This window comes from Silurus aristotelis (genome assembly GCF_946808225.1).
Source record: "Silurus aristotelis genome assembly, chromosome: 23".
Taxonomy (NCBI): domain Eukaryota; kingdom Metazoa; phylum Chordata; class Actinopteri; order Siluriformes; family Siluridae; genus Silurus; species Silurus aristotelis.
In genome coordinates, this window is record NC_139596.1 from 9,960,097 (window position 1) to 9,987,366 (window position 27,270).

At 39.2% G+C, this 27,270-nt stretch overlaps 4 protein-coding genes across 5 annotated transcripts in view; 3 read left to right on the forward strand and 1 right to left on the reverse strand.

The window, feature by feature from the left end:
- Positions 1–451: 451 nt before the first annotated feature.
- mccc2 (methylcrotonyl-CoA carboxylase subunit 2) lies at positions 452–9,941 on the forward strand. Its single transcript, XM_083526986.1, has 17 exons — positions 452–697; positions 1,136–1,202; positions 1,409–1,493; positions 2,924–3,025; positions 3,117–3,244; positions 3,610–3,722; positions 4,613–4,726; positions 4,820–4,884; positions 4,983–5,082; positions 5,190–5,285; positions 6,333–6,405; positions 6,516–6,592; positions 6,995–7,061; positions 7,756–7,912; positions 8,335–8,449; positions 8,592–8,677; positions 9,266–9,941. The coding sequence occupies exons 1-17, from the start codon at positions 569–571 to the stop codon at positions 9,381–9,383; spliced, it is 1,692 nt and encodes a 563-aa protein (XP_083383112.1). The 5' UTR covers positions 452–568; the 3' UTR covers positions 9,384–9,941.
- Positions 9,453–11,603, reverse strand: hspb11 (heat shock protein, alpha-crystallin-related, b11). The gene is made up of 5 exons (XM_083527086.1): positions 11,463–11,603; positions 11,284–11,390; positions 10,166–10,234; positions 9,932–9,975; positions 9,453–9,844 (listed from the first exon to the last, which is right to left on the reverse strand). Exons 1-5 carry the CDS (start codon positions 11,552–11,554, stop codon positions 9,752–9,754), a joined length of 405 nt encoding a protein of 134 aa, XP_083383212.1. The 5' UTR covers positions 11,555–11,603; the 3' UTR covers positions 9,453–9,751.
- Positions 11,604–11,607: 4 nt separating this feature from the next.
- smn1 (survival of motor neuron 1, telomeric) lies at positions 11,608–18,097 on the forward strand. The gene is made up of 9 exons (XM_083527052.1): positions 11,608–11,769; positions 12,008–12,079; positions 13,544–13,663; positions 14,884–15,081; positions 15,162–15,323; positions 15,444–15,518; positions 17,094–17,204; positions 17,289–17,363; positions 17,983–18,097. The coding sequence occupies exons 1-8, from the start codon at positions 11,731–11,733 to the stop codon at positions 17,340–17,342; spliced, it is 831 nt and encodes a 276-aa protein (XP_083383178.1). The 5' UTR covers positions 11,608–11,730; the 3' UTR covers positions 17,343–17,363; positions 17,983–18,097.
- A 2,346-nt stretch (positions 18,098–20,443) lies between these two features.
- rtkna (rhotekin a) overlaps positions 20,444–27,270 on the forward strand; it is a 62,588-nt gene continuing 55,761 nt past the window's right edge. The window contains exon 1 of one of the 2 annotated variants that reach the window (XM_083526957.1): positions 20,444–20,763. In XM_083526957.1, the coding sequence (XP_083383083.1) occupies positions 20,653–20,763 (111 nt within the window). In that variant the 5' untranslated portion in view covers positions 20,444–20,652. The remainder of the gene's footprint in view (positions 20,764–27,270) is intronic. The other variant, XM_083526955.1, reaches the window with a different exon arrangement.

The following is a 27,270-nucleotide window of genomic DNA, read 5'->3' on the forward strand; positions in this document are numbered from 1 at the left end:
TGGCGGTCGTTGTTAACCCGGGCCTCGACCGATCCGGTATGAAATTCTCATTTGTGATCCGCATATTTGATTTGGCACATGTTTTACACTGGATGCCCTTCCTAACGCAACCCTCCCCATTTACCCGGGCTTGGGACCGGCACTAAGAGTGCACTGGCTTGTGCCCCCCTAATGGCTGGGTTAAGGTAAAGCTGTGAAAATACTGTGTGTAAAATTGGTAGACTATGGCTTGTTATTTAATTAGTAAATAACAAATTTGCTATACTTCTGGCCATCATCTGTAGTGGATAAGACTTTCCCGTCCAACCATAAATAAAATTTTTGGCCACTTGAGAAGTCAGTCATAGTAATAATAATTACATTAAAAACTTTATATTTCATACAGCGACTAACAAACATGCTGTCAATCAAAGGCTTTATAATGTAGGCGGATCCTTTTTTTAAGAGTTTCCATTGGCTGGACGTTAAGGGGGCGTGGCTTTATCGCTGACACTGTACTGGATAACTAGAATGCTGTGACACTAACACACTTTATCGGTAGTTTTGTTTTTTATTTCTACATTAGAATATGTTAATGCACACCTTCAGACCGGTTGTGGCTTTTCTTCGTAGCAGGAGCGCTATATCGAGACTTTACCATGCAGAGAAAGTGGCGACACTGGGCTCCCAGCCAGACTCGCAGTCTCCCGATTATCAGGTAGGCCAAACAAGAAGCCGCGGCCTGGAGTTACTTGGTGATACCGTAAACAGTGAGCCTTTGCCGGTGAAAGCAACGTCCTTGGCTTGATAGGTTTCAATGTGGCTTGATATCAAATGGCTTGTTATTGAACTTTTAGTGCACTAGCTAGGGCGGATAAAGGCACACATTCATGCCCTATATAGCTGACATATCGAAGGGTGGGGGAAGTCATTTGGGGCTTAACCGCTATTCTTTATATTTTTCAAGCTAATCGCGTGAACAAGAATGAATGGCAAAAGCTAATATTAGGTAGCATTTTCCAACAAGGTATAAGACACTGAGTTAAACAACGTAGTGATAAAAGTCTAATGAAGTGCATACATTAAAGGTTATCTATGATGTTAGTTATTAAATATTAGAATATAAAATATGAAATTTAATAACTTTTTCTTATAGGAAAACTATGAACGTATGCAAGCTCTTGTTAAGCAGCTGAAAGACAGAGCAGAAAAGATAAAGCTGGGTAAGCGAGTGTCTTATGTGCATAATTAAAAAACAAAAACATATATATATATATATATATATATATATATATATATATATATATATATAAATAAATAAATAAATAAGGTGTGTGTAATATTTATTTTTATTTTTCTAATAAATTTCTGACAGGTTGACCTTGGCCCACACTGAACAATGTGTTTACACAATATTTCATTTGTACAGGTGGAGGAGAGAAAGCTAGAAATCTGCACACATCCCGAGGAAAGCTTTTGCCTCGAGAGCGCATAGACAAGCTGCTGGACCCGGGGTATAAAGCCACCACATATTAATGTATACTACTAGTCACAGTTTGGACACAATTTTCCATGATCAATCATTTTTATTGTTTTTATCATTGTACATTAATACCAAAGACACTCAAATTATGACAATATATATGGAATGTTTGATAATTCTGATAACTTTCCACACTTTTGGCATTCTCTCAGTCAGGTAGTTATGAGGTTGTCACCTGGAATGGTTTTTCAACAAACTTAAGGAGTTCCCAGAGGTGTTAAGTGCTTGTAGGCTGCTTTTCATTCACTCTCTGGTCCAACTCATCCCAAACCATCTCAACCAGGTATAGATCGGGTAATTGTGGGGGCCAGGCCATCTGATGCAGCACTCCACCATACTCCTTAAACAAATAGCTCTTACATATCTTACATATCCTAGAGTTGTGTTTGAAATCATTGTCCTGTTGGAAAACAAATGATGGTCCCGTAATTGCAAAACAGATGGATGGCATGTGACTGCAAAATGCTGTGGTAGCCATGCTGGTTTAAGTGTACTCTCAAGTTACCAGCAAAGCACCCCTACACCATCGCACACCATCTCCTCCATGCTTCACAGTGGGAACTACACATTCAGGATTAGTCTGTTTACTGCCGGTACTACTAACAAGGACTTGGCAGTTAGAACCATAAGTCCTAAATTTGGTCAAGTCAGACCAATGGCCAGTTCCTTCACTGATCTAATACCCATTCCATGTGTTTCTTGGCCCCTGTAAGTCTCTTCTGCTTGTTGTTATTTCGAAGTAATGGTTTCTTTGCCGCAGTTTGACTATTAAGGCCTGACTCGACTCTTGCATTCTCCTCTGATGTTGAAATATGTCTGCCACTTGAACTCCAAGAAGCATTTATGTTAATCAGCAGTTTCTGAGGCTGCTAATTCTAATAAACTTATCTTCTGCAGCAGAGGTAGCTCTTTGTCTTCCTTTTCTGGCACAGGCCTCCTGAGAGCCTGTTTTATTATAGTGTTTGATGGTTTTAGTGACTGCACTTTGGGATCCTATTAAGGTTCTTAAGATACATGGGACAACTGATGGACTAAAGCACATTGAGGCAAGTAATGCCACAAATGAAATCTCCAATTCTCAACCTGCGAATTAAAAACCATTCCAGGTGACTACCTCGTGAATCTGATGTGCCATGTTGATATGTTTGCCAATCTGCCATCAAATGTAGCTAAATGGTAGTTACTTTGAAAAATCAAACACACATTCTGGGTTGTTTAACACTTTCTTGTTTACAGCATAATTCCATACATGTTCTTTCATAGTTTTCATGCCTTCAATGTTAATGTACAATGTCAAAAAGAATAAAACTAAAAGAAACCACTGAAAGAGAAGGCTTGTCCAAACTTTTGACTGGTGCTGTATTAATATTTAACTTTTTTTGCTTCAACACTTTTGTTCAGCTCTCCATTTCTGGAGTTGTCGCAGTTTGCTGCGTATGAGCTCTACAGTAATGAGGAAGTGCCTGCTGGAGGAATCATCACTGGCATTGGCAGAGTGTCTGGGTGAGAACTTCTGCCCTTATTTCAGAGAAAAGTTAGAGAAAACAAATCCAGCTGGAAAAAACAATTAATTTGCATTTATTTTTTTTTGCAGGGTGGAGTGTGTTATAGTTGCAAATGATGCCACTGTCAAAGGAGGCACCTATTATCCAGTTACTGTGAAGAAGCACCTTCGTGCTCAGGAAATTGCACACCAGAACCACTTGCCATGTATATATTTGGGTGAGTTGGAACATTTTTCAGTCGTTCATCAGTCATATGTTTATCCTAGTCAGGCTCTGAAGCTTTAGAGAACACAGAGTGCTTCTTAAACTGAAATGAATGGCAGCTATTTTTCTTAAGAGATTGTGGATATGGATATGGCAAAACCAAATATGAACCAGTATGTTTGGTGGGTAGTTAAAATAACATCCTAAAAAAGAAGGAGGTTTCTTTGACTGTTTTTATGAAGACGTTATCTGTGGTTTATGAGCGTGAAATTATAACGTCCAAAGAGCTTTTCAAGTATTTTCATGCATATTTTTCCTTTCTCAGTATGCTTTCTTTGTGTTGGGCAAGTTTGGAAACATTAATAATCTTGTTTGTAGTGGATTCTGGAGGTGCGAACCTACCCCGACAGGCTGATGTGTTTCCTGATAGAGATCATTTTGGACGCATCTTCTACAACCAGGCACGCATGTCCTCAGACGGCATTGCACAGGTAAGGACCCGATGGAGCTCTCTGGATAGTCATGATTTGTATTTCTGATAATGGAATGTTTTATGAAGGCTGGACTGATTCTAATCTTGAAGCTTCATTAGTGCTCATCTTTTAATCTTATTTTTGTTTCTGGTCAGTCGATTGAGTTTTGCAGCACTTGCAATATTTCTTGCTCTTTTATTTAACTCTTTAATTTAAAAAATATATATTATGTTGTCAAATTGTGCTAAACAAGTTAATGTCAAATATCAGATTATTCAGTTATTCAGCCACTTGAAAAAGGACATTCCGAAACCTTGTTGAAAATGAACCATTATGGACTTTTTATGTGTATGTGTGTGTCAGCCTGTGAAAACCCTTAATCGAGTGCAAATTTCTGCTAGATCTAGTTCTGAAAAATACACATTTCACACTTTGCATGTACCTGAACCAGAAGTAAAACATTCGAAAGCTTGGTTACACGCAAAAAGTGAAATGTAATGTAATGGGAAATGAGTGATCACTTACGACATCTTACTGACGACATACATTATATTATTATTTTGATTGGATGGAAGGTAGTTGTTTGCTGTTTATTAAAAATAAAATAAATTCAAATAAATCTTATTGCACTACTTTATCTCCGTGTATGGCGTTTTGAGCTGGTGTAATTCTAGATCTTTGTATAAAACGAAAATAATTTTGATCTATTCAGTCAGTTTTCACTGCTAACATCAATGGCAACTTTTACTTGTCTATGCAGGGAAATAAGCATGGTATATGCAGGAGAATCCATGGCTGAAAAACACATTTAGCTTTAAATGATCCATTATATAATTATCTTTATGTATATGCTTGCAATGTAATAATCTTGATGCGGAATAGTATCTGAGTGTTTGCTCTTGATGCAGATTGCTGTAGTGATGGGCTCTTGTACAGCAGGGGGCGCCTATGTCCCCGCCATGGCAGACGAAAGCATCATTGTGCGCAAACAGGGGACCATTTTTCTTGGAGGACCTCCACTTGTATGTTCAATTTTACAAAATGATGTAGTTTAGCCTGCCTCTTGTGTTGGTTTTATAGTTGTAGAGTTAATAATGCATCCTGTGTGTGAAAAGGTAAAAGCTGCTACTGGTGAGGAAGTCTCTGCTGAAGAACTTGGAGGTGCTGACCTTCACTGCAGGTTGACTTCATTATTATTTTTTTTTTGTGACATACTTAAAAAAAAATATATATAAATATTGATTTTCTGTAAATAATTCCGTGTCCATTTTTTTCCAGTAAATCTGGTGTAACTGATCACTATGCCTTAGATGATGATCATGCTCTTCACCTAGCCAGGAAAGCAGTGCGCAACCTGAACTACCAGAAAAAACTCTCTGTTAGTGTGCTATCAGAGGATATTCAGTTTTCTGCTGTTATTTTTTTTTATAATAATACATTTGTTGCACCCACACACAAGTTAGATCTTTACTTCCATGTTTTCAGGTCACTGTGGAACCTCCTGAGGCACCGTTGTTCCCAGCAGATGAACTTTATGGCATTGTGGGAGAGAACTTGAAACGAAACTTTGACGTGAAAGAGGTTTCTTTTTATCCGTCTTTTTAAACACAACACAATCTGGATAATTACAAATTAGTTTTGATTAAAGATTGAAGATACGAGCAAACTCGCTCGCAAAATTTTACCCCGTTTCACGAGCAAATTTCGAAGGCACGAGCAAACCCACGCTGCCGGTTCCCCGGTTTCGGCGGAGGGTTGCATCAGTCGCTTAGTTGATGACGTATCACTCGGCCGCTCTCGTTGTTCAATGCAGCAAAAACGTAACTTTTTTTAGTTTTATATTTTCATTTCACTAGAAATCTTGAAAAAATGTCTCCCAAGAAAATCAGTGATGGTGCTGTGAAAACGAAAGTAAATAGAATTACCATGGAAACTGAGGAGGTTAAGAGCGTGGTGCGCGTCTCACACTCGCAATCAACCACTACCACATGAGTAAGTGTTAAATTATATTTACATTACGGTAATTTGCAGTGTATTTGTTTGTTAAAATAGGCTACAAATACTTTAAGTGCAGAAATAAGCGATCGAATGAGATCTCGGAGCGGATGAAATCACTTTTACATTCATTCCTATGGGGAAAATCAGTTCTAACGTACGAGCAAATGGACCTACGAGCAATTTTCAAGAACGGATTATGCTCGTACAACGGGGTTCCACTGTATACATTTCGGCCAAAGGGTACATCAGTTAAATTTCCTTTAGAGTAGCTCTTATAAAGCTATGTGATGTTTGTCCATTTTGGCAGCAGCAGCAGGTTACAGTAATCTACCACACCAAAATATTCTCCCACACAGAGTGGCTGGGAATCAGATGCACACCCCTGCCATTTTCCAAAGCGAACAGTTTTTTTCTTCCTATTTTTTTATTTATTTATTTTTTGTTCTTGTTAAACAGTCACCCTTGCATTACAGAATTACAAAATGTTCTGTAGGGGGGGGGGGGGGGGGGTTTAATTAAAAACCAAAGTCGATTATTAATACTGCTTTTGTATTTGTATTATTAATATTATTTGAAAAAAGTTATTTAATTCCATTCATACAGACTTTTGACAGCCATGTTTAATTACAGGTGATCGCTCGGGTAGCTGACGGCAGTAAATTTGACGAATTTAAGGCGTTTTACGGGGACACACTAGTAACTGGTGCGTCTGTTCTATATATTGAGCCTTTTATGAATGAATCAATACAGTTCAGCATATTGTTAATATCACTTTATTTTATACTCATTTATGGTGCTGTTGTTTGGATCTAGGCTTTGCACGGATATTCGGTTATCCAGTCGGGATCATTGGCAATAATGGAGTGCTGTTCTCAGAATCTGCTAAGAAAGTAATTGATTCTTTTATGTCATTTACTCTTTAGGTGCATTAAGAGTGATCTATAAATCTGCATCTGCTTGCTCCGGTTTGCACTGTTTTATTTAACACTGTATAACATTTTTCTAAATAACAATTTAAATGAGCAGAATTGTAAAAGTACAGAACCAGTTTTATTGCAAAGTCTGAGCAAATATTACCACATGATACATATTGGGTAACTGCATCATAATATTTGGTGTTTTGGCTTTAGGTATGTATATACAGGTCATTGAACACTTATTTAGTGAGTAAATATGGATTTATTATAAAGGATAAAGCTGTTTATTTCCTTCAGGGACTGTAGATGCTGTAGAACATATGCATTTCTGTCACTGAAATATATATAATTAGTTCATATATCTGTGTTTGACAGGGGACTCATTTTATTGAGCTGTGCTGTCAAAGGAACATTCCCCTGATCTTCCTCCAGAACATCACAGGCAAGGCAGAGCTACACCTTGTAGCTTTTTGTATCCTTGTAACTAATTATTATGTACACCAACCAGGCATAACTTGAATGGCAAGTGATCAGGCATAACATTATGACCATCTGCCTTATATTGTGTTGGTCTCACTTTTGCTGCCAAAACAGTCCCGACCCATTGAGCATCAACAGCATTCACTTCTTCAGCAATTTGAGCTACATAAGCTCCTCTGTCGGATCGGACCACACGGACCAGCCTTCGCTCCCCATGTGCATCAGTGAGCCTCGGCGACCCACGACCCTGTCACCGGTGTACCACTGTTCCTTCCTTAAATCACTTTTGATAGATTCTGACTACTGCAGACCAGGAACAGCCCACAAGAGCTGCAGTTTTTGAGATTCTCTGACCCAGTGGTCTAGACATCACAATCTGGCTCATCAAACTCAATCAAATCCTTACACTCGCCCATTATTCCTGCTTCTAACACGTCAAACTTTAAGGACAAAATTTTCACTTTCTGCCTAATTGATCCCACACTCTAACAGGTGCTATGATAAAGAGAAAATCAGTGTTATTCACTTCACCATTTATAATGTTATAATGTCATAATGTTATGCCTGGTTGGTGTGTACAGTGTATATATTTGTCAAGTTCTTCCACAACTGAGTGCATACATGCTAATGTAAAGCACATGCTGTATGCGTTGCAGGTTTTATGGTTGGGAGAGAGTACGAGGCCGGTGGCATCGCTAAGGACGGGGCTAAGATGGTGACTGCCGTGGCCTGTGCTAATGTGCCCAAATTCACTGTAATCATCGGAGGATCCTATGGGGCGGGAAACTATGGCATGTGTGGAAGAGCATACAGGTGATTTATTGTACATGCTCATAGATGACCGTTATTTGGATGAAAGACTTGTGCCACACCCCACATATAAACTTATTAAACGAAAAAAGCATTATTTGTATAAATATACAGAAGTTTTCTGCATGAAGACATGAATATTGAATATTTTGAAAACTTCACTTTGAGCACTTTGTAACAGACAACGGCAAGTTTTCTGACCCAGGTCAGGGAATAAATAATTATAGACACTGAAATGTAAATGGTGACACAAAATTTTTTTTATTGTTATTGGTAAAAAAAAAAAAAAAAAAAAAACGTTAACAATAAATGGATAAAAATGAAAGAACTGCTACAAGACACCACCCGGTCAATCGTTATTTTCCGATGTTGGCACATCCTACCTCCTATTTTATTCTTTGCTTAACTGTAAACGTTTTCTATAGTCCCCGATTCCTGTACACGTGGCCGAATGCACGCATCTCAGTGATGGGAGGAGAGCAAGCAGCCAATGTTCTGGCCACCATCACAAAAGATCAGAAAGCCAGAGAAGGGAAACAGGTAAGGATAAACTCATCTCGAATTGTGTCAGTTGTTAGTTTTAGCATGTCTGCTTGTATTCTGTTATATATTGCAAAGGCAGAATGGTTCTGTAGAGTCTCATATCTGTTATAAAGTTCAGATTTGGCACCTGTATTTCTAGCTCACAGCAGAACAGGAGGCGGCTTTGAAGGAGCCTATTATCAAACGATTTGAGGAGGAGGGAAATCCATATTATTCCAGTGCCAGGTAACATACAGAACGTACCAAACAAACATGTTCGTTTTGCAGGTAAACATCCACCCATCTGTCAAACAAGTGATTTTACCACAATTACTGTAGTACAAGTAACAATAATAGTCACTATACATTCAGCTTCTCTGTACAGACCTTGTACAGACAAATGCCCAGTGATTGAACACATTCTATATAGAAAAGCTCCTTCACTCTATTATACACCAACCAGGCATAACATTTTGACCGGTGAAGTGAATAACAGGGTCGTGGGCGACTGAGGCTCATTAATGCGTGTGAGGAGCGAAGGTTGGCCCGTGTGGTCGGATCCAACAGATGAGCTCCTGTAGCTCTAAATGCTAAAGACGTTAATGCTGTTAATGCTCGAAGGGTCAGAACTGTTTTGGCAGCAAAAGGGGGACCAACCCAATATTAGGCAGACAGTCATAATGTTATGCCTGATCAGTATTTATATTTGTGCTTTATATCATGCTGTAAGATTTGAGGTGTCTCTAATCCAGCATTCCTTAATTTGCTGCTTTAAGACAATGTCTGTTGTGAAAAGCGCTATATAAATAAACTTGACTTGACTTAATTCATCAGACTATGGGATGATGGAATCATCGACCCCGCTGACACACGCCTCGTCCTAGGACTCAGTCTGAGCGCCGCTCTCAATGCCCCCGCACAGAAGACTCGCTTCGGTATCTTCAGGATGTGAAGCTGCACATTTGTTCGGTTCTTTGTCAATTCTGAGGAGACCATAATATTTTTGTTCGTCGATGTTACGGTTTTGTTTGTTGTTTTTTTTAACTGCTTGGTCCGAGCAGTAAAAGGATTGAAACTATAAATTGAGTAGTCTCTCTTTAATTTCTGAAATAATTGTATGCATTCTATAATAATAAGCTAATTATTATAAATCACGTATGACATTAACGCGCTGCTTTTTACCACCGAGCAAGTTTTAACAGGCACAGTTGGATTATTTGACATCTTATTACAAGTTCATTACAAAATACAATAATTGCTGTACATGGTATAAAATAATAAGGCTACTTTACAAGTCCTAATGGTGCATTAAAGTCAGTCTTATGCCTGTATTCCCACTTTGTGCACTGAGACGAAGTGATCATATCCAGAGAGGATCAGAAACCGCAGATGTGTTGCATTTGAGCAGTCAAGCTGGAGGAAAAAAACAACATATGGATGCAGTGTAACCTTTTATAGGCATGACAGAACAGCAATTAGGGGGGGAAAAAATAAACTCACTGAAATTTCATTTGTTTGCAGACTTCCCTCTGTTTGTTCAAACTCTGAAAGAAAAAAGGTCATGTGACTCAGTATTTTATTAAAAATACTTTCATTCAGAGCTCATTCAGTTGTGTGTTTTTGTAGACAGACTGTGTTTGATAAGTATTTTTGTGTATACTGTTGTATAGCACCAGTAGTTGGGTTTTTGTTTAAAATAAAAGTAAAAATGTTTAAATAGGAACAGGTACATACCCTTTTCTGCCATGACCTTAAAATCCTCAGCCTCTTCATTTGTGCTTTGCTCGATTCTTAAACGTTTTACTGTAACAAAAATGTAAGACTTGTATCTTTAGTGAATATGAAAAGCACACCGAACCATGTGTTCTGTATGCAACAAATGAATGTCAGATCATCATCTTCTTTCGGGTGCTCCATTATGGGTCGCCACAGCGGATCATCCGTCTGCATACCCCCCCTGTCCTTTACATCTGCCTCTTTCAAACCAACTACATGCATGTCTTCCCTCAACACATCCTCCTCCACATGTCTAAACCATCTCAATCGGGCCTCTCTCACTTAGTCTCCAAAACGTTCTACATGTGCTGTCCCTCTAATAAACTCATTTCTAATCCTGTCCATCCTCGTCATTCCCAACGAAAACCTCAACATCTTCAGCTCTGCTACCTCCAGCTTCACCTCCTGTCTTTTACGCAATGCCACTGTCTCTAAACCATACAACATCTCAGGTCTTACCACAGTCCTAAACCTTCCCTTTCACTCTCACAGATACTCTTCTATCACAAATCACTCCTGCTATCACTCTTCTCCACCCACTCCACCCTGCCTGCACTCTTTTCTTCACTTCTCTAACACACTGCTGTCACACTGTCCTCATACATGTCCTGCACCACCCTCACATACTCCTCTGACACACCTGACTTCATCATACAGTACCAAAATGATTGTCAGATCCATTATGCAAATTGACACATTCATAACTTTGTATTTTGCTTAATAATAGAGACTGTAAGGCCAAAGGTATACAGACAAACTACCATCACACATTAATATGGTTCTTCTCTTAACTTGTTTTGCATGGTCTAGAAATGTAAAAAGAAGTTTGTATTAGGGGAGGTGGTAGCTTAGTGGTTAAGGCATTGGCTTTGGGTTCTCAGGGTCATGAGTTCAAATCCCAGACACACCAAGTGAACCTTAACCCCATAACTCTCAGGTTGTCTGTCAAATGTCATAAATGTAAATGTTAGCAACCAATTACTTTGTCAGAAAGGTCACAATACAGTATTGATTCAGTCTGATAAATACTATAGGAACGACTGTAATGTATATCTGGAGCTGCTTTGATTACTGACTATTAAAACTGTGGATGGATATCACCGATATCTTCATGTTATCTGGAAATCGGATGATGAACTCTTGAGGGAAAATCCCCGTCGACAGCCAGAACGTCTCCATGTTTCTGTAACAGAAACGAGATCTAGTCCTGACATCAATTTGCTATGGTTACGTGTTTTGGTAACTCAGAACTCACCCATCTATCATGCTTTCCGGTGGATAATTCTCATCGCTGGACGTCGCGAACAGCACCTGAGCTCCAAACGAGTTTAAAGCCGTGTTTAACATTATTAATCTCTAATCAACATTCAGACCTGATCAACAATGAGACTAACGTTGCTAAGCAGCCATTCAAGCTAATATCGTCGCATGTCTTAAACGTCATCAACATCCGACACACCAGGGCGCATGCTGGCGTGTTATAGGGATTTGCAGTTGTGTTGTTTTTGTATGCACGTCTTTTAATGGCAAATGGAACAGTGTTCTGTCGCGGAACTGGTCAGGTAAGAGATGTTTTCATGTATGTACACCGCTTTGATGGAGTTAGCATGAGCGCATCAAGCTTGGGATGCTAGTTTTGCTAACTTGTAGCATGGTTATTGGAGTGTCAGTGAAAACACGATGATATACTTTTGTAAAGAAAGTGCGACTTATATCTCTTTATTTCTCATTTTATTACCACAATAATTATTAACAAAATCATTATAACTGTGTGATTCTATTCCTGTGTTGTATGAACAGAGTGACGACTCGGATATATGGGACGACACGGCCTTGATTAAAGCCTATGATAAAGCCGTGGCATCTTTCAAGGTAATCATTCGGGTTCAATGTGAACAGATTTAACGCCACTTTACAAACTGAATCCAGTTTCATCTGCGAGCTCTGAATCTTCTCACCTTCTCAACATCAGCTCTCTTAAAGTGCCTCTGTCTTGGCCTGTTATTATCAATAGTAGCGCATTCAGTAACATAGTTAAAATAACAAGTAAAAGAAACAATGTAAGTTCAGGACTCAGGGTTGGAGTGTTACAGAAAAAGACTTCATTCAGCAGAAATAAAGCCATGCAGTTTCATGGAAGGACCCAAATACACTCAACACAGTCTTGGTGATGGTGGTGGTCCGTGTATTTCACACCGACTTTCACTGGTGTCCTGCCGGAATCAATCCACCGCTTAACACTATCACTGACACCAAGACTATAGAAATTTAATATTATACAGAAACGCAGATTAACAGAGTGCTGCACCGCAGACAGGCATCTCTTTCTGCGAGAATGAATGCTATTACTAAAGCAAGAAACCCAATGAACACAATTCAACAAGTCTTCTTGAACTGCAGCCACACCTGCACCACCCGCACGCATCATCTTTAGCAAACACATCAATATTTACCCCGAAATGACTCTGGTTTTCTGCACATTTTTACAGTCAATGCAAAGGTATAAATGGTTAATGAAGAAAGCTTAACTGTTTTGGCTGACTTTACTCACAATGCTCAAAAAGTCTGTCTTGTAAATGTCCTTGTAAAAAAAAGTGTATCTGCGACCAAATCGATTGCTTTTCTTCTGTTGGTCATTGTTGAAGGAAAAAAAAAAACAGCTAGTGAATCCACACACACATTTAAGCTTGTGCAGTTTGCAGCACATATGTTTTGATGGCACTACGTGACGGCTGCAATCTAATTGGATAAAGTCAAACCGAAACACTATTAAAGGAAGAGAATAGACTATTGGAAATAAATGAATATAAATGTATAAACAAGTGTATTAGAACATAGGGACTCTGAAGGCCTTGCTGCCCCCGCCACCAGAGTTTAAATTCCCACTTCAGCTATCTGTTTAACACCCATCTTTTTTTTTATTATTGATATCCAAACATTCCTTTATCCACCGTCATTATCCTGAAATGCCCAAGTTCTTTCCAGTAATGGTGGCTGATCCCATTCATCAATATTTTTGAATGCTACTTTTTCTAAAAAGTAGCATGTTATTCACATATGGCTGCTTTACGACCCTCTATCATGGTCACCATTTCATATCTGATCTTTTGACACTTTAATTACTTCAGACAAATCAACCCTCAACAACAACAACAACAACAACAACATATGTTGTGTTCACTGCTGCTTCAATTGTGCTGATTCTAATCGCACATTAATCACCTCTTGGAATATAGAGAAATGCTGTGTCCCACAAAAATATATTTCATGCATGACCGAAACACACAATCTTGAAACACTTAATCACCATACCTCTTCCTTTCTTTCCTTTTACAGAATGCTCTGAAAGGAGAAGACACCATGGCTCCCCTCACCAAAGAGAAACCTGGCAATAAACGAAAAAACACCAAAAAGAGCAAAAGCAAGAAGAAGTGTAACACATCTCCTGATGGAGAGGTAAATCACACTGGCACAGACATTTGAACACTGATGTGGATTATTGTTTCTCTTTGATGGGTTTTTTCCCCAAATTATAAATAAACTATATCCCGTTTTCTGACCATCTGAAGCATTGGGGTCAAAATCGATTATATCAGGGGCCAAAATTAACTTCATGGTCCAAGTAGAGGACAACCATGTTCAACATATTTAATGAACAAGTCTGTACTGTGGCAATTCAGGATAGAGTGAAGGTGTGCATCAGTCAGACGAATCCTGTGCCTGCATTCGTTTTATCTTCATAACACAGAAAAGTCATTTAGACGATACATACGTTCACCAAATATGCCTAGCGTTCGAGCAGCCTGTAGACAGAAACGCGCTTTCGGATATAATGGATCTGGATCTATAAGGGACTGAGATTTGTGTACATACACCAATCAGTCATTCCATTAAAACCGCTAACAGGTTAAATATCTCTCTATAAAAATCGAGTGTACAGATCTGAGTGTTTTGGGAAGGTCTAGATGGCAGGCTCATGAAAACTCCAAAACAGCATTATTTTGGGATTTTCCTGTTCTGTAGTGGTTAGTGCCCTTTTAAGTAGTCCATAAAACATAGCTTGTATCCTGATAAATGGGTCATGAGTGCTAAAGGCTCATTGATGTGTGTGGGGATGGTAAATTAGCACACCTGCTCCGATCTCATGTAAGAGTAGCACAAAATGCTGGAAAGGTTAATGTTGGCTCTGATAGAAAGTTGTCTGAATACACAGTGCATCCGAGTCTGCTGTGTTCTAAAGCAGAGTCACTGCAGAGTGGTCAGAATGCCCATGTTGACCCCTGTTCTGGGCCGGTAGAGTATGAAGCAAATGTTCTGCTGGTAAACATGAGGGAAACCATGATTTCTTTAGGCTGTGAACAAATTTCAGATCCATTATGCACATTTTTTTTTATTTTTTATTACTAGATGCGATGGGGCCAGAAGTTTGTAAACACCTGATTGTCAATCCCAAATGTGCTTCTTTTCAGAACATGCTTTGGTTTGTCTAGAAGCTTAAAAGTTTGCATTAGCAACCAATTTCTTTGTTTACAATTTCCCTGAAAGGTCACATTCATTCATTCATTCATTCATTCATTCATTCATTCATTCATTCATTCACAAGAGGATTCTCTTAGAGACCACTTGTTTAATGAGATCCAAACTGATCAAATGGAAATTGTAATTGTCTTTTACAGTGGAATGTCGGTGATACCTGTTACGCATATTGGTCCCAAGATGGAAACCTGTACGCTGCAACCATTTCCTCAGTCAACCTGGAAAAGGGGACCTGCGTCGTATATTACAATGACTACGGGAACGAGGAGGAACAGAATCTGAGCGACCTTCTCACAGACGCTGCAGAGGCGGATGGAGAGTCGCAAAAGATAGCTGATGTACATGACGTTTATTCTGTTTTTATGCACATTGTTTTTAGCGCTCAAGTACGTACGTTCTAATGCTGACTAAATCTTAGGGGCAAGAGGTGGCTTCTTCTACAGAGGAGAGCGACAGGTCTTCTACTCCACATCAGTCTAATCAGCCGAAACACAAGGCTAAAGGCAAATCTCCAGTGCTACCTCCTATGTGGGGCCCTGGGTTTCCTCCTGTTCCTCCTCCTGGCTCTCACTTAAGAATGGTGAGTATTGTGTGTAATTCAGTAGTGAGACCCTTTGGGATGAATGGTTCAAACACTGATTGCAATGAGTGTTTTAATCATCACTAACATAGACCACGCTAATGCTCATGTCTTCTTCAGTCTGACAATAGAAGAGGTGGAGGCCCTGGACCGGCCTTTCCTGGATGGTCTCCAATGATGCCTCCAGGGCCACCGGTGAACCACTTTTTTTTTTTTTTTTTACTAGTGATAGGGTAGATTGATCAAAAACGTCTAACTAGTGATTACTGAAGTCTTGAAGTGGAAGATTGGAAAGAGTGTATTGTGGGTAGTATGAGAGAGATGCTGTGAGGAAGAAATATGCTGCTCCAGACAATATATATATACATACGTATACTGAAAGTCCCATTTCTGAAATTTTAATTTAAACCTATCGACCAAGTTGGCAGGTTAAAGCCAGTGGTGGACAGTAATGAAGTAAATGTTACTGCATTAAGTAGCTTTTTCATTTACCTGTATTTTACTGAAGTATTTCCATTTGGGGAGACTTTAAATTTACTGCATTTCAAAGTCAAATATCGAACATTTTACTCCACTACGTTTTGCAAAATCAGTCGTACATTTTTATTTGATTGGAGAAAAACTGGTTGGCATTTATTTAGCACAGACATATACCGTATTTTCCGGACTATAAGCCGATACTTTTTTCCCACGCTTTGAACCCCGCGGCTAATTCCTGGATTTCTCTTGGGTTTTTTCCCGGTTTCACAAGCTTAAAAAAACTGAGATCCATAACATTACACCAATGAAATTGGCGTACGTGTTCAGGTGAACCAATGAAACTCTTTATATTAAATCAGATGCGCTCCCACTGAATCAGGCCGCACCACATCATAAATATGGATGAGGTTCCTCTGACGTTTGACCTGCTGCTCACTCGGACTGTCTACAGGAAAAGCGAATCATCAACCGGGCATGAAAAAAGCACTTCACATGTGTTCTGAGCTGCGCGGCATCGGGAGAAAAGCTTCACCGATGGTGATTTTTAAACACACGACGATGCCAAAAGAAAAACTCCCCAAAGGGAAATAGTTGTGAAAGGAAGGAGGAAGACAGTGAACAGTGAACCGGTGAACTGGAACCAGTAAACTTGGTAGGCTACTGTTTAGATACAAGCCGTGTAACAGACACTGTCTTTCATTAAAGCCTGTGTAAAGTTCATTAGTTTCAGTGTAGACACCTGCGGCTTATAGACAGGTGCAGCTTATTTATGTTCAAATTCAGTGGGTGTGGCTTATATTTGGGTGCGTTTAATAGTCTGGAAATTGCGGTAGCAGCAAGCAGAACATTTATTTGAGGTAGTTTTTGAAGAAGGTTCTGGGTTCATGATATTTTTTTATTTTTTTATTTTTTTATAGATATCAGTGTGTCAGTGACTCATTCTATTAATAGGTGTTGCTAGGAGTAACATTAGTCTTTTCACCTAAACTGTTGATTAAAGCAAAGAGTCTTGTGATAAAAATTATAATAATAGGACTTATAAATTAGTAATAATAGGAACATTATACCCATAATTTAATAGAATCTTTGATTCTTAAGCACATTTGAAGACAAATACTTTCGCACTTTTATTTAAGTAATATTTGTGTTTAACTGAACCAAATAGTTTGTTTACTTCGTCTACCGCTGTTCAAATTTAAGCTTTGAAACACTAATAATACAGTATTGTAGTAATATTATAGTATCATGTTATGGATTGAACTAATTAGAAAGTTCTCACCTCTGGCACAGATGATCCCACCGCCACCACCAATTAGTCCTGACATGCTGGAGGATGATGAGGCTTTAGGCAGCATGCTGATCTCATGGTACATGAGTGGCTACCACACAGGATACTACTTAGTGAGTAATTACTACATTCAATACTTTTATGCCACTGAGAAAAAAAACATTTGTGTGGTAAATATATCTCTTGGCACCTTACAGGGTTTAAAACAAGGTCGCAGAGAAGCTACCGGAAAGAAGTCCCATCACAAATGAAGCAATGAAAAGTTCATACTGGTACGTCATTGATTCTTTATTTTATTTTTGTATTCTAGTGTAAGAGTTTATTGATAAATGGTTACAGTGGTATGTGTGCATGTATATATTCAAAACTACTTCCTTTCCATGGTTGATAAAAAGGAAAGTCAGTTTGATTGATCTTATTGATTTCTTTCCTACTTGTTGCATTGTGGATTCATAATTATTGGTACCCATACCAACAGTTAGCCTAAATTAATAAATAGTTTGAACACTTAGTTTTGATCTTAAAATGCAGAGATCTTGTATAAATTTGTAATGTGTTGATCTTGAAACTGATCTACCTTTATTATAATTATTATATGGGGGGGTATCCCACAGTTAGCTTTTAACATCTAGCCAGGATTGACAAATTCCTAAAATGCTTATTAGACTATTTCTCCCTGAGATTGCTGCTTTCTTCCAGGGTGCTCATGTGAGCTCTCTCCTTTGTGTAATATCGACTTGATAAGACTATGCAATTAAGCCAAAACAGACTCCATTTGAGTGAAACCTTTGGTTTGTATCAGTTATTTTGTACAGATGAAGGGTGCCAATAATTTGAGTCAGCTGGATTTAATTTGTCATGCATACCCTTGGTCTTGTTTCTCTACCACAGGTTAAACTGACTTCAGTCTCTGATGATGTTGCTGAAGTTCTGCACTTGTTCATCTTCAAAATAATGTTTTGTATTCTTTGTACATAAATGAATTAAATGTTTTCTTTTTTCCAAACTTGTCTGAACTTTCTTTTTTAAACAATGATGACTTGTGATTTAAAGTGGAAACGGTTTAAATTCTTTGTCAGAACACAGTATTTAATTACAGTGGCATTTTTGTGACATTTTCATATCTTTGTTCTGATGTCTTGCATTCTTGGCACTACCACCCCCCCCCCCACCCCCCTGGAAGATTTACATTCTAGCTCACCCTTGTAACAAAAGCATCTGTTGTAGTTGTTGATAAATCTGCTTTCTCGTGGTATCACATTCTTATAAACTGCTCTTTAAGGCTGCTGCTATATCGATCTATAATCGAGTATTCTAACGATTATTCCATTAAATAATCATATAAGAAGTAAAATAAACAAGTAATTTGTTTTTCTTTTTGAATTTTTTTTTTTTATTGCTGAAATTGCATATAAGAATATCGGTGAAAACTGAACCCTTGCATTCCCAGTGCACTTATTAGCCATATTACATCAAAAATGTGGATGGTGCGTCGGTAATAATGGTCCGTGGGGAAACGCAGTGCTCTGTGTTTAGTTAAATGGACTAAACAAACTTTTGTAATCAAGTTACTCGAGTTACAGCCCTACTGCTCTCTATTTCAAATCTAGTGACATTAAAAACTTGCATTAACAGGCATTACAATAGGAAAACAGGTTCATTTCTCCCTTTGTTTCCGGAAGTTTGATTATTGCCACCGTCATCACTAGATTACTCTTTAGGGATCATTTTACACTTTTATTTTTATTTGGATTTATTTTGTAATTTAAATGTTCTAATCTTTACATATTTTTGTACAGCTGGTTTGTAACAGTCTATTGGTAAACGCTTTATTCAAATTGAATTGAAAACAAGATCCGAACTGTAAGTGAGCTGAAATGAGAAGGCTTGATTCATGGGTGTAGTGAAATCGTAAGGTTACCCAGGTGAAAATTCAGGATCTTATTTATTCTAAATGTAATAATAAATAAATAAAATGCAAAGTATAAACCTGGCTTATACACTCAAATTTGCAACAAGCCACATACAGTGAATATGTAGGACTCGTGACAAGGTGTTTAGATGTAGGGTGAATTTTTTTAATGCTGGTTAAGCTGCTTTCACTATTAAGTAATTATCAGCGTGTCACGGTGGCACAGGGTTCCCCCCCCCCCTCACAGTTTGAGCACTAATCTATTTAAGTTAAGAAATTCTTTTTACAGCAGGAGTCGTTGAAGTGCTACCACACACTGGGTTGACGGACAAGCGGATCTAATAAAAGAGGCATTCTGGTATTTGGGGCCAACTGAAGGATAATGTTGAAGCTTGTGGTCTCTGGCCTCGTCTGTAACCCCTGCTGGAGCTCTTCTGATGAACTGTTCTTAACCTTAGACCTGTGCAACCTCTATATAGGAAGAGGAAGTGGTTGTATGGATATTACTGAAATAGTTCCCCACGTCCTCTTTCAAGCATATAAATATATTTGATATAATTAAATAATGACCCTTAAACAATATGCATGTTTAAGGAAAAGAACAAAGTGTGTTTGGGTCACATTACTGCCCGTCTCGGATCGCAAGACCTTACAGAGGATAGTGAGGACAGCTGAGGAGATCATCTGAGTCTCTCACCTCTATCAAGGACATTTCCACTAAACGCTGCATCCGCAAAGCCAAGCATTGTGGACGACCCCACAAACCCCTCACACACACTTTTCACTCTCCTACCAAAAGGGAAGAGGTTCCGAAGCATTTGGGCCTCACCTCCGGACTGTGCAACAGTTTTTTCCCTCAAGCCATCAGGCTCCACAACACAACTGAACTTGAATTCACACACACACACACACACACACACACACACACACACACACACACACTCAACTGTGTGCTACTGAGCTGCTACAAATCTGAACTCAAACACACACTCATACTCATTTCACACATCCATGTCTTCAGTACCACACATTATAATATTTTATTATTACAACATGCTGTTTTTTGCACATATATTTGATTGCTGTTTTGCACAACATTTTATGTTTACATTTTGTGTTTATTTACAAGCACATTCATGTATCCAGTTCTTTCTTGTACACAGCCCTGTATAATACACAGTAGGTTTACTGTGTGTTTGGTGTATTTGTCCTACACTTGTCTTGTGTTGACTTTTTGCACTGTTTTCACCAGGTTGCACACGATGCACAGTATGTGGCGTTGGACAACTTACAACACAAGTTAAATGTTCTTAACTTATTTCTGTTGTGTAGCTTTATGCTGTTTATACTGTATAGAGTTAAAATGACAATAAAAGCGTCTTGACTTGACTTGATTGATCTATTTTTTTTTAGGTGTCCACCAGGGGGCGCACTTGAGTAGGCGCTGAATATAGGGCGCAGGCTGCAGCCCGTATCCGCGCTCACTTCACTAAAGTAGGGATTTGTCACCTTCACATCGTGTCTGCTCGCAGGCGGTGTTGTATCAGAGGAATTTACTGTTCTGAAAGGGAAAGTGTTTCTGAGGTGAAGGGGAAACCCGCCGCGTTCACCGGAGACCCCGTGAAAGGGGTTTGTTTCTGTTTTTCACAATGTTTTGCCGAAACCAGTCCTCCAGAGTCACCATCGCCCGCGGCTCGGCTCTGGAGATGGAGCTGCGCAGGGGGAAGTTCAGACAGAGCATTCTGCTGGACACACCACAGGTGAGCTTCCTTACACACTCTCCATCATGTTCTCCTTCACTCCTGGTCCTCAAAGAACTGATTGAGCAGGGAGACACTCATTCAGTTATAGGATGAAAAATAAACACTATTTATCGGTGTATTTATTCGGAGTTACTCTTTAGTGTCCTGTTCACATCTACAAGATCTAACTCAGTAGAAAAGTTATTATATAATATTATTATTATATTATTAATATTATATATTCCATTCGAGCTGAATAACAAAATAAACAGCGTAAACTAGCTTTAAAATTAGCTTGTCTTAGTTACAGCTGAAGCGCAAACTTGCATACTGGATAGTATGCACCCGAGTATGTATATTTGCAGTAAGGGGAAGCCATGTTGTTTGAATATGGACTACTATCAAGAACGCTAGTATGCTAGTATTAATCAACTGCTGTGAAGTCTTAAAATTCCTTTAAAACTAACTTTTAACATATAAATATAAACTCGTACATGTATATACCTTAAAATGTGTAGATTTATATTTGGTATATATTAGGAAAAAGTGAATATTGGTAAACGTTAATTGCCCTAATGGCATTCTATCTATCTATCTATCTATCTATCTATCTATCTATCTATCTATCTATCTATCTATCTATCTATCTATCTATCTATCTATCTATCTATCTATCTATCTATCTATCTATCTATCTATCTATCTATCTATCTATCTAATCATTACAGCTTACACAAGGTTTGCATTCAGGTTTATATACAGTGTGTGTGTATATATATAAAATATATATATATATATATATAATATATTTGAAGGCGAACCTTGCATAACCTGTAATTATTTTTAACTCGCCTCCTCAAAAAAAGTTGGAAAGTTTCCTTGACAATAGTAGGTTTCTCTTTCCAGCATGTTATGGTGTGGCTTTCAGACCAGTTTTACCATAATATCCTACACTCGAGCGTGTTTTTATGTCTAAATGTGACATATATGCAGTAAATCCTCTTCCTCTATCATGCGTAATTATGTTGAGGTCTGTTTTGCAGATTAAAGGTGCTCGGTCTTGCTCAGATTGCAAACAAAAATCTGATATGTTTCGTTTATCTCACAGCTGTGACACTGAAGCCGTTCCCATTTACTGTCTCGCCTTTCTTTCAAGTTCTCATTCAATATTCATGTGTGTTCTTTCACACCATTTACTTGGCCAACAATATGCCGCTGATATCTGATTGAGATTACACCCTATCAGCATTTCGTGACGTCATGGCGTATTTCCATACTCTTTGGATATCTCTGATCTCTGAAAGTTTGCTCGACATTTGAAAAACGATCTTTTTACCAGAGCAAAGCACAGACTTTATACACAAGCTGACCTAATTGAGCTTTACAATGCCAGGGTTTGGGTACTGGGCTCAGATTGCCATTAGAAAGCTACAGTAGGTATGAGCTGAGTGATAAAACCCTGCATCCTGGAAGAAGATCTGTTGGATAATCATCAATGCTTTAGTGATGGTGAAAGTGTCTACCTTCAAGCTTTATATCTGCATGAAATGTGGAAAGGTAACATCTACCAGTATAATATAACTAATAATACCTTTAGCTTTAATCCCTGCTTAGTGATAAGATAAATACACTTCCATGCATAGATGCAGGCAGGAGTTCTGCAGACTGGGAACACATTTCAGTAGTCTGATGATTTATACGTATAAAGAAATGTGTCTATCAGGAAGATGTTTAGTGCTATTTTCTTTTTAAATATTCAAAGATACACCACACCACACACATATGTATTAAATTGAAACTTTTGAGCCGCACAGAACATAATTACACACAAAGATCTGAATTCCAGGTAAAAACTACACAATAAATATTTCACTACTGTGTTGGGACCAAGCAGGAGATTTGTAGGACATATTTTCACCACTTCTGAAGTGATTTGGACAGTGTGATCATGTAGGACACCATTTGCTGAAAATGAGCATCACCTCAACTTACTCATTCATAAATCAGTACTAATCCACATCCTGCCCACCAAGTCTGATTCACCCGCAGTTTCAGAATCAGACGCTCCACCTACGCAGTATTGAGTGTTGGATGTCGCGATCTGATTGGCTGTACACGTTTGTGAGAGAGGGTTTCCTTTTGATTCTGTGCACCATTTTTTCGCCATTCGGGTTGGGATGAATCCTATTTTTTAACTACATGTTAGATTGTTTGAAGTATTTGTGTTTGGTCTGCCGTGTCAGTCAGATCAGTGTTTTTTTGGCCACATTTATTGACTAAATACACCGATAATTACATAAATGATGCGATATGCTCCGCAGAATTCTCAACTATGATTGGTCAGAAAATGCCGACTCGGAAAAGACCATTATTGTACTTGCAGGGCGAATCACAGGTTTATATTGGTGCACTTGTTCTTATAATTACAATAAGAACGTACACAGGGACATTCCAGAAGGTACTATGTAACCATAAATGGAAAAATTTGTTGGCAAACCACTGCAGCGTAATAGAAATAAAACTTCAGAACGTGCTGTTATTAAAAGTTATCATATTTTATCTCATCATGGATGATTTTCAATTGAAACCCCAGTGACCATGTGTATTTCTAACTTGCTTCAGAGTTACTCTCATAACCAGGTGCAGTTTTTAGGGCCCTTTGTCAAACTATATTAATAGCTCTGATGCCCTGCTTCTGATCTTTGTTAAATCAGCACGACAAAATTCCTTCCTGTTTTCCCATATGTGTGTGTGTGTGTGTGTGTGTGTGTGTGTGTGTGTGTGTGTGTGTGTGTGTGTGTTGTTGTGTTTCAGCTGTTACTCTGCATACACAAATAATTGATAAAAAGCCAAATCTTTCAGTTTGTCCACGTTTATAACGCTGTGTTGGGCCGCAGGTCGTAACATTCCACATTGAGTTATTTTTATTTTCTAAATGTTAGAGGGTTTATTTTCTCTCGAGTAAACGGTCCACCAAACTTTGCTGGCTGCCGGCTAAAGGAGTTTTTTTTTTTCTTTTTTTTTTTTCTTTTTTTTTTTTCTTTTTTTTTTTTCTCCATCGAGAGGAAGTGGTTGGAGGTGACTGCGGCTTCCAAGCATCAGACACACCCATGTTGGCCACACACTCCTACATCTTCTGCTTCTTTTTTCTCTCGATACAGTCCAATATGTACACACACGCTGTACATCGACGTAAAGCGAGCATCGTGTACTCAAGCGGTATTGATGACTGCCAGTAAATTGTCCTATGAAACGTTATACGCTAGGAGACACGCATACACGTTTCCCTGCGAGCCTTTATGTAAGTCTGTGGATTTGCATTGTTTGCACGGTCTCGGTGGATTGTTTACTGAGGCAGTGAATTTCCTTTAAGCACTTTCCCACATTTCCTGCACCTTCTTCTTGGATATTTTGTGTTGATCTGCTGCGAAGGCGTGTGTCCTCGGTGGGTTTTATATATAAGGGTTAAGCCATGTGGAAATATTTAAGAAACTGTTATTCGTACGCAGCCTTAATGACTCGCATGAACCAAGTACTGATTCCAGACGGTGCATTGTCTCAAATATCGAGGACACAAGCCCTTTCTGACACCGACTGCCCATATCCGCAGGGAAGCTACAGGTAACACGAGTCCTGAATGAGCTTTTTGATGGTGAAGAATGTAAAAATACCCATTCCGGCTTCTCGGAAGAACCCCGAGGCACCGCACAACAATGAGGAATCGCTCAACACCGGGGCCCAAGCAGGAGGGCATGTTTTGTGATTTGTGCATACTTTGGGATTCCAACAGAATGAACCGCGAGTCCCTGGCAGAGATGTCCCTGCATGTGAAAACCACACTGGAGGCTAATCGTCTGCATGCTGAGGCCACAGGAGCCTTGTTCTTTTTTCGAGCCGTCTTTAGTATGCAGGGCACTGCTGTACCGTGGAGCAGCTGTTCAGGACGAGGTGCATCGGGTTTTGTTCGCAGAAGATGTTGACGTCTCAGCGAAAGCGAAGGGTCCAAGACGAATCTTGGGAAGCTAATAATAAGAACGGCATCGTGCCATTGTACGCTCAATGTGGTTTTATATTAAAAAACAACAACAGAAAAGTCCCAGAAGCTGCACATTAACCCTCATTAACCCCTGGAACGCCGGATTGTATGTGAAATATGCGCTGAAATTAATGAGAAAGGAAAAGCGTAACAGGTTCACGAACATGGCCCTGATTTGGTGCTTACAGAATAAATTTATGACCAAGTTTACAGATATCAGAATATATCGCAAACAAGTACAAATAAACATAGAAAAAAAAAGGTTTAGGATTGGTCATCATTTCCTCAGGAGTGTGTGAGAGTGAGATTTTTTTTTTTTCTGTACAAACCCGAGATATTCATGCAGGAGGGAAATTGGAAACATCCCAATCCAATCTTCTGTCTCCTTGGAGACCAGTGCTTTATGCAATCAGTGCTTATTTGCGTTTGCCACACATTTTGTGTTTGATACGATCGCGCCAACGAGTTTTACATGCAAAACACACTGTATGATAAAGAATTGTGTGTTGTTACATGCACTGTTACAGAACTGCAATTAAACCCATTGTGAGTTAGCCGTTCATCATGACGGCACAAATGCTGTTTGACTTGACCTCGCATTTTCCTGGAGCACAAGGACACCAGGATGTGAAGCACGATCTTATCTTATCTGAACACTGCACGTCTGATATGTTGCTGCCTTGTTGAGATAATTGCAGCTGCTCCTTAAGCCTCACTGTGACCGTCTCCGAATTTTTGTATTTGAATTCTTTTTTTCATGGGAAGCCATCAGAGACGTCTCTGTGTCTTCGTTTCAAAGACCACATGTAATTTGTTCTTTTTTGTTTTTTTACAAGAGGAAGCACATTCTTCTCAACAGTGCAACAGTGCAAAGTAATGGAGAGTGTGTTAGAGAAGTGAAGAAAAGAGTGCAGGCAGGGTGGAGTGGGTGGAGAAGAGTGATAGCAGGAGTGATTTGTGATAGAAGGGTATCTGCAAGACTAAAAGGGAAAGTTTATAGGACTGTGGTGAGACCTGCGATGTTGTATAGTTTAGAGACAGTGGTATTGAGTAAAAGACAGGAGGTGGAGCTGGAGGTAGCACAGCTAAAGATGTTGAGGTTGTTGGGAGTGATGAGGATGGACAGGATTAGAAATGAGTTTATTAGAGGACAGCGCATGTAGGACGTTTTGGAGACAAGGTGAGGGAGGAGAGATTGAGATGGTTTGGACATGTGCAGAGGAGGGACATGGGGTATATCGGTAGCAGAATGCTGAGGATGGAGCCACCAGGAAGGAGGAAAAGGGGAAGGGCAAGGAGGAGGTTTATGGATGTGGTGAGGGAAGACATGCAGGTAGTTGGTTTGAAAGAGGCAGATGTAGAGGACAGGGGGGTATGGAAATAGATAATCTGTTGTGGCGACCCCTAATGGGAGAAGCCGAAAGAAGAAGAAGGAAGCACATTCTTCTGTTATAATGACTGGTTTTCTTTATGGCTAGCTTCCCACAGCCACAAATAGACAGCACGAAAACACAAGTTAGTCGAATAAATGCGATCAGGTGCCACAACTTCCTACTTCCCCTTTTTCTAGAACAAAGACAAACGTTAACATACGTGCAAACGGCATTTAAAGAGTCTCATCAAACTAACGCAAATATAGCGGCTGGTTCAGTTCTGCAGCCGATATGTTACAGTGCAACCCGTAAAAACACGCCTGCTCCAAAATATACTCAAAAATAACAGAGTAACAGCTGATTCACTCGAAGTCATGACTTCATCTGCTTCATTCATGTGACACTCATGAAACATTTGGTCTGCAACTGTTCAGTTTTGTCCAGAGCCTGTGCTCACTTCAGTGTTGGATTCCTGATCTGAGCGAAACTTAACATGCTCTTTTTCTTTAGTAGCCCATCTCCCTTATTCTGTAATGCTTTTCCGCAAACCACAGGTGTAGCAACTCGAACCAATCTACAAGCTTTTTTATTGTAAAGAACTACCTCTACCTTATTTATTTATTTATTTATTATTTTTTAAAACATCATTGGGGAGGTGGAAGCTTAGTGTTTAGGACTCTAGGATACTGATCGGAAGGTTGAGGTTTTAAGCCCCGGTAATGCCAAGGCCCTTAATCCTCTGTGCTCCAGAGGTGCTGTAACATGGCTGATCCTGTGCTCTGACTCTTAGCCTCCTACGTGGGCTATGTGAAGAAATATTTTCCCTGTTAGATTACCGTATTTTTTGGACTATAAGACGCTACTTTTTTCCCACGTTTTGAACCCCGCGGATTAAACAACTAAATTTTTCCTGGGTTTTTCCCTGTTTTACAAACTTCAAGCCAAAAAAACTGAGCTCCATAACATTAGACCAATGACATTTCCGAACGGAAACGAAAAACGCACCTCACCTGTGTTCTGAGCTGCACGGCATCGGGAGAAAAAACTACAATGCCAAAAGATAAACTCCCGAGAGAAATAGTTGTGAAAGGAAGGAGGAAGACAGCTAACAATGAC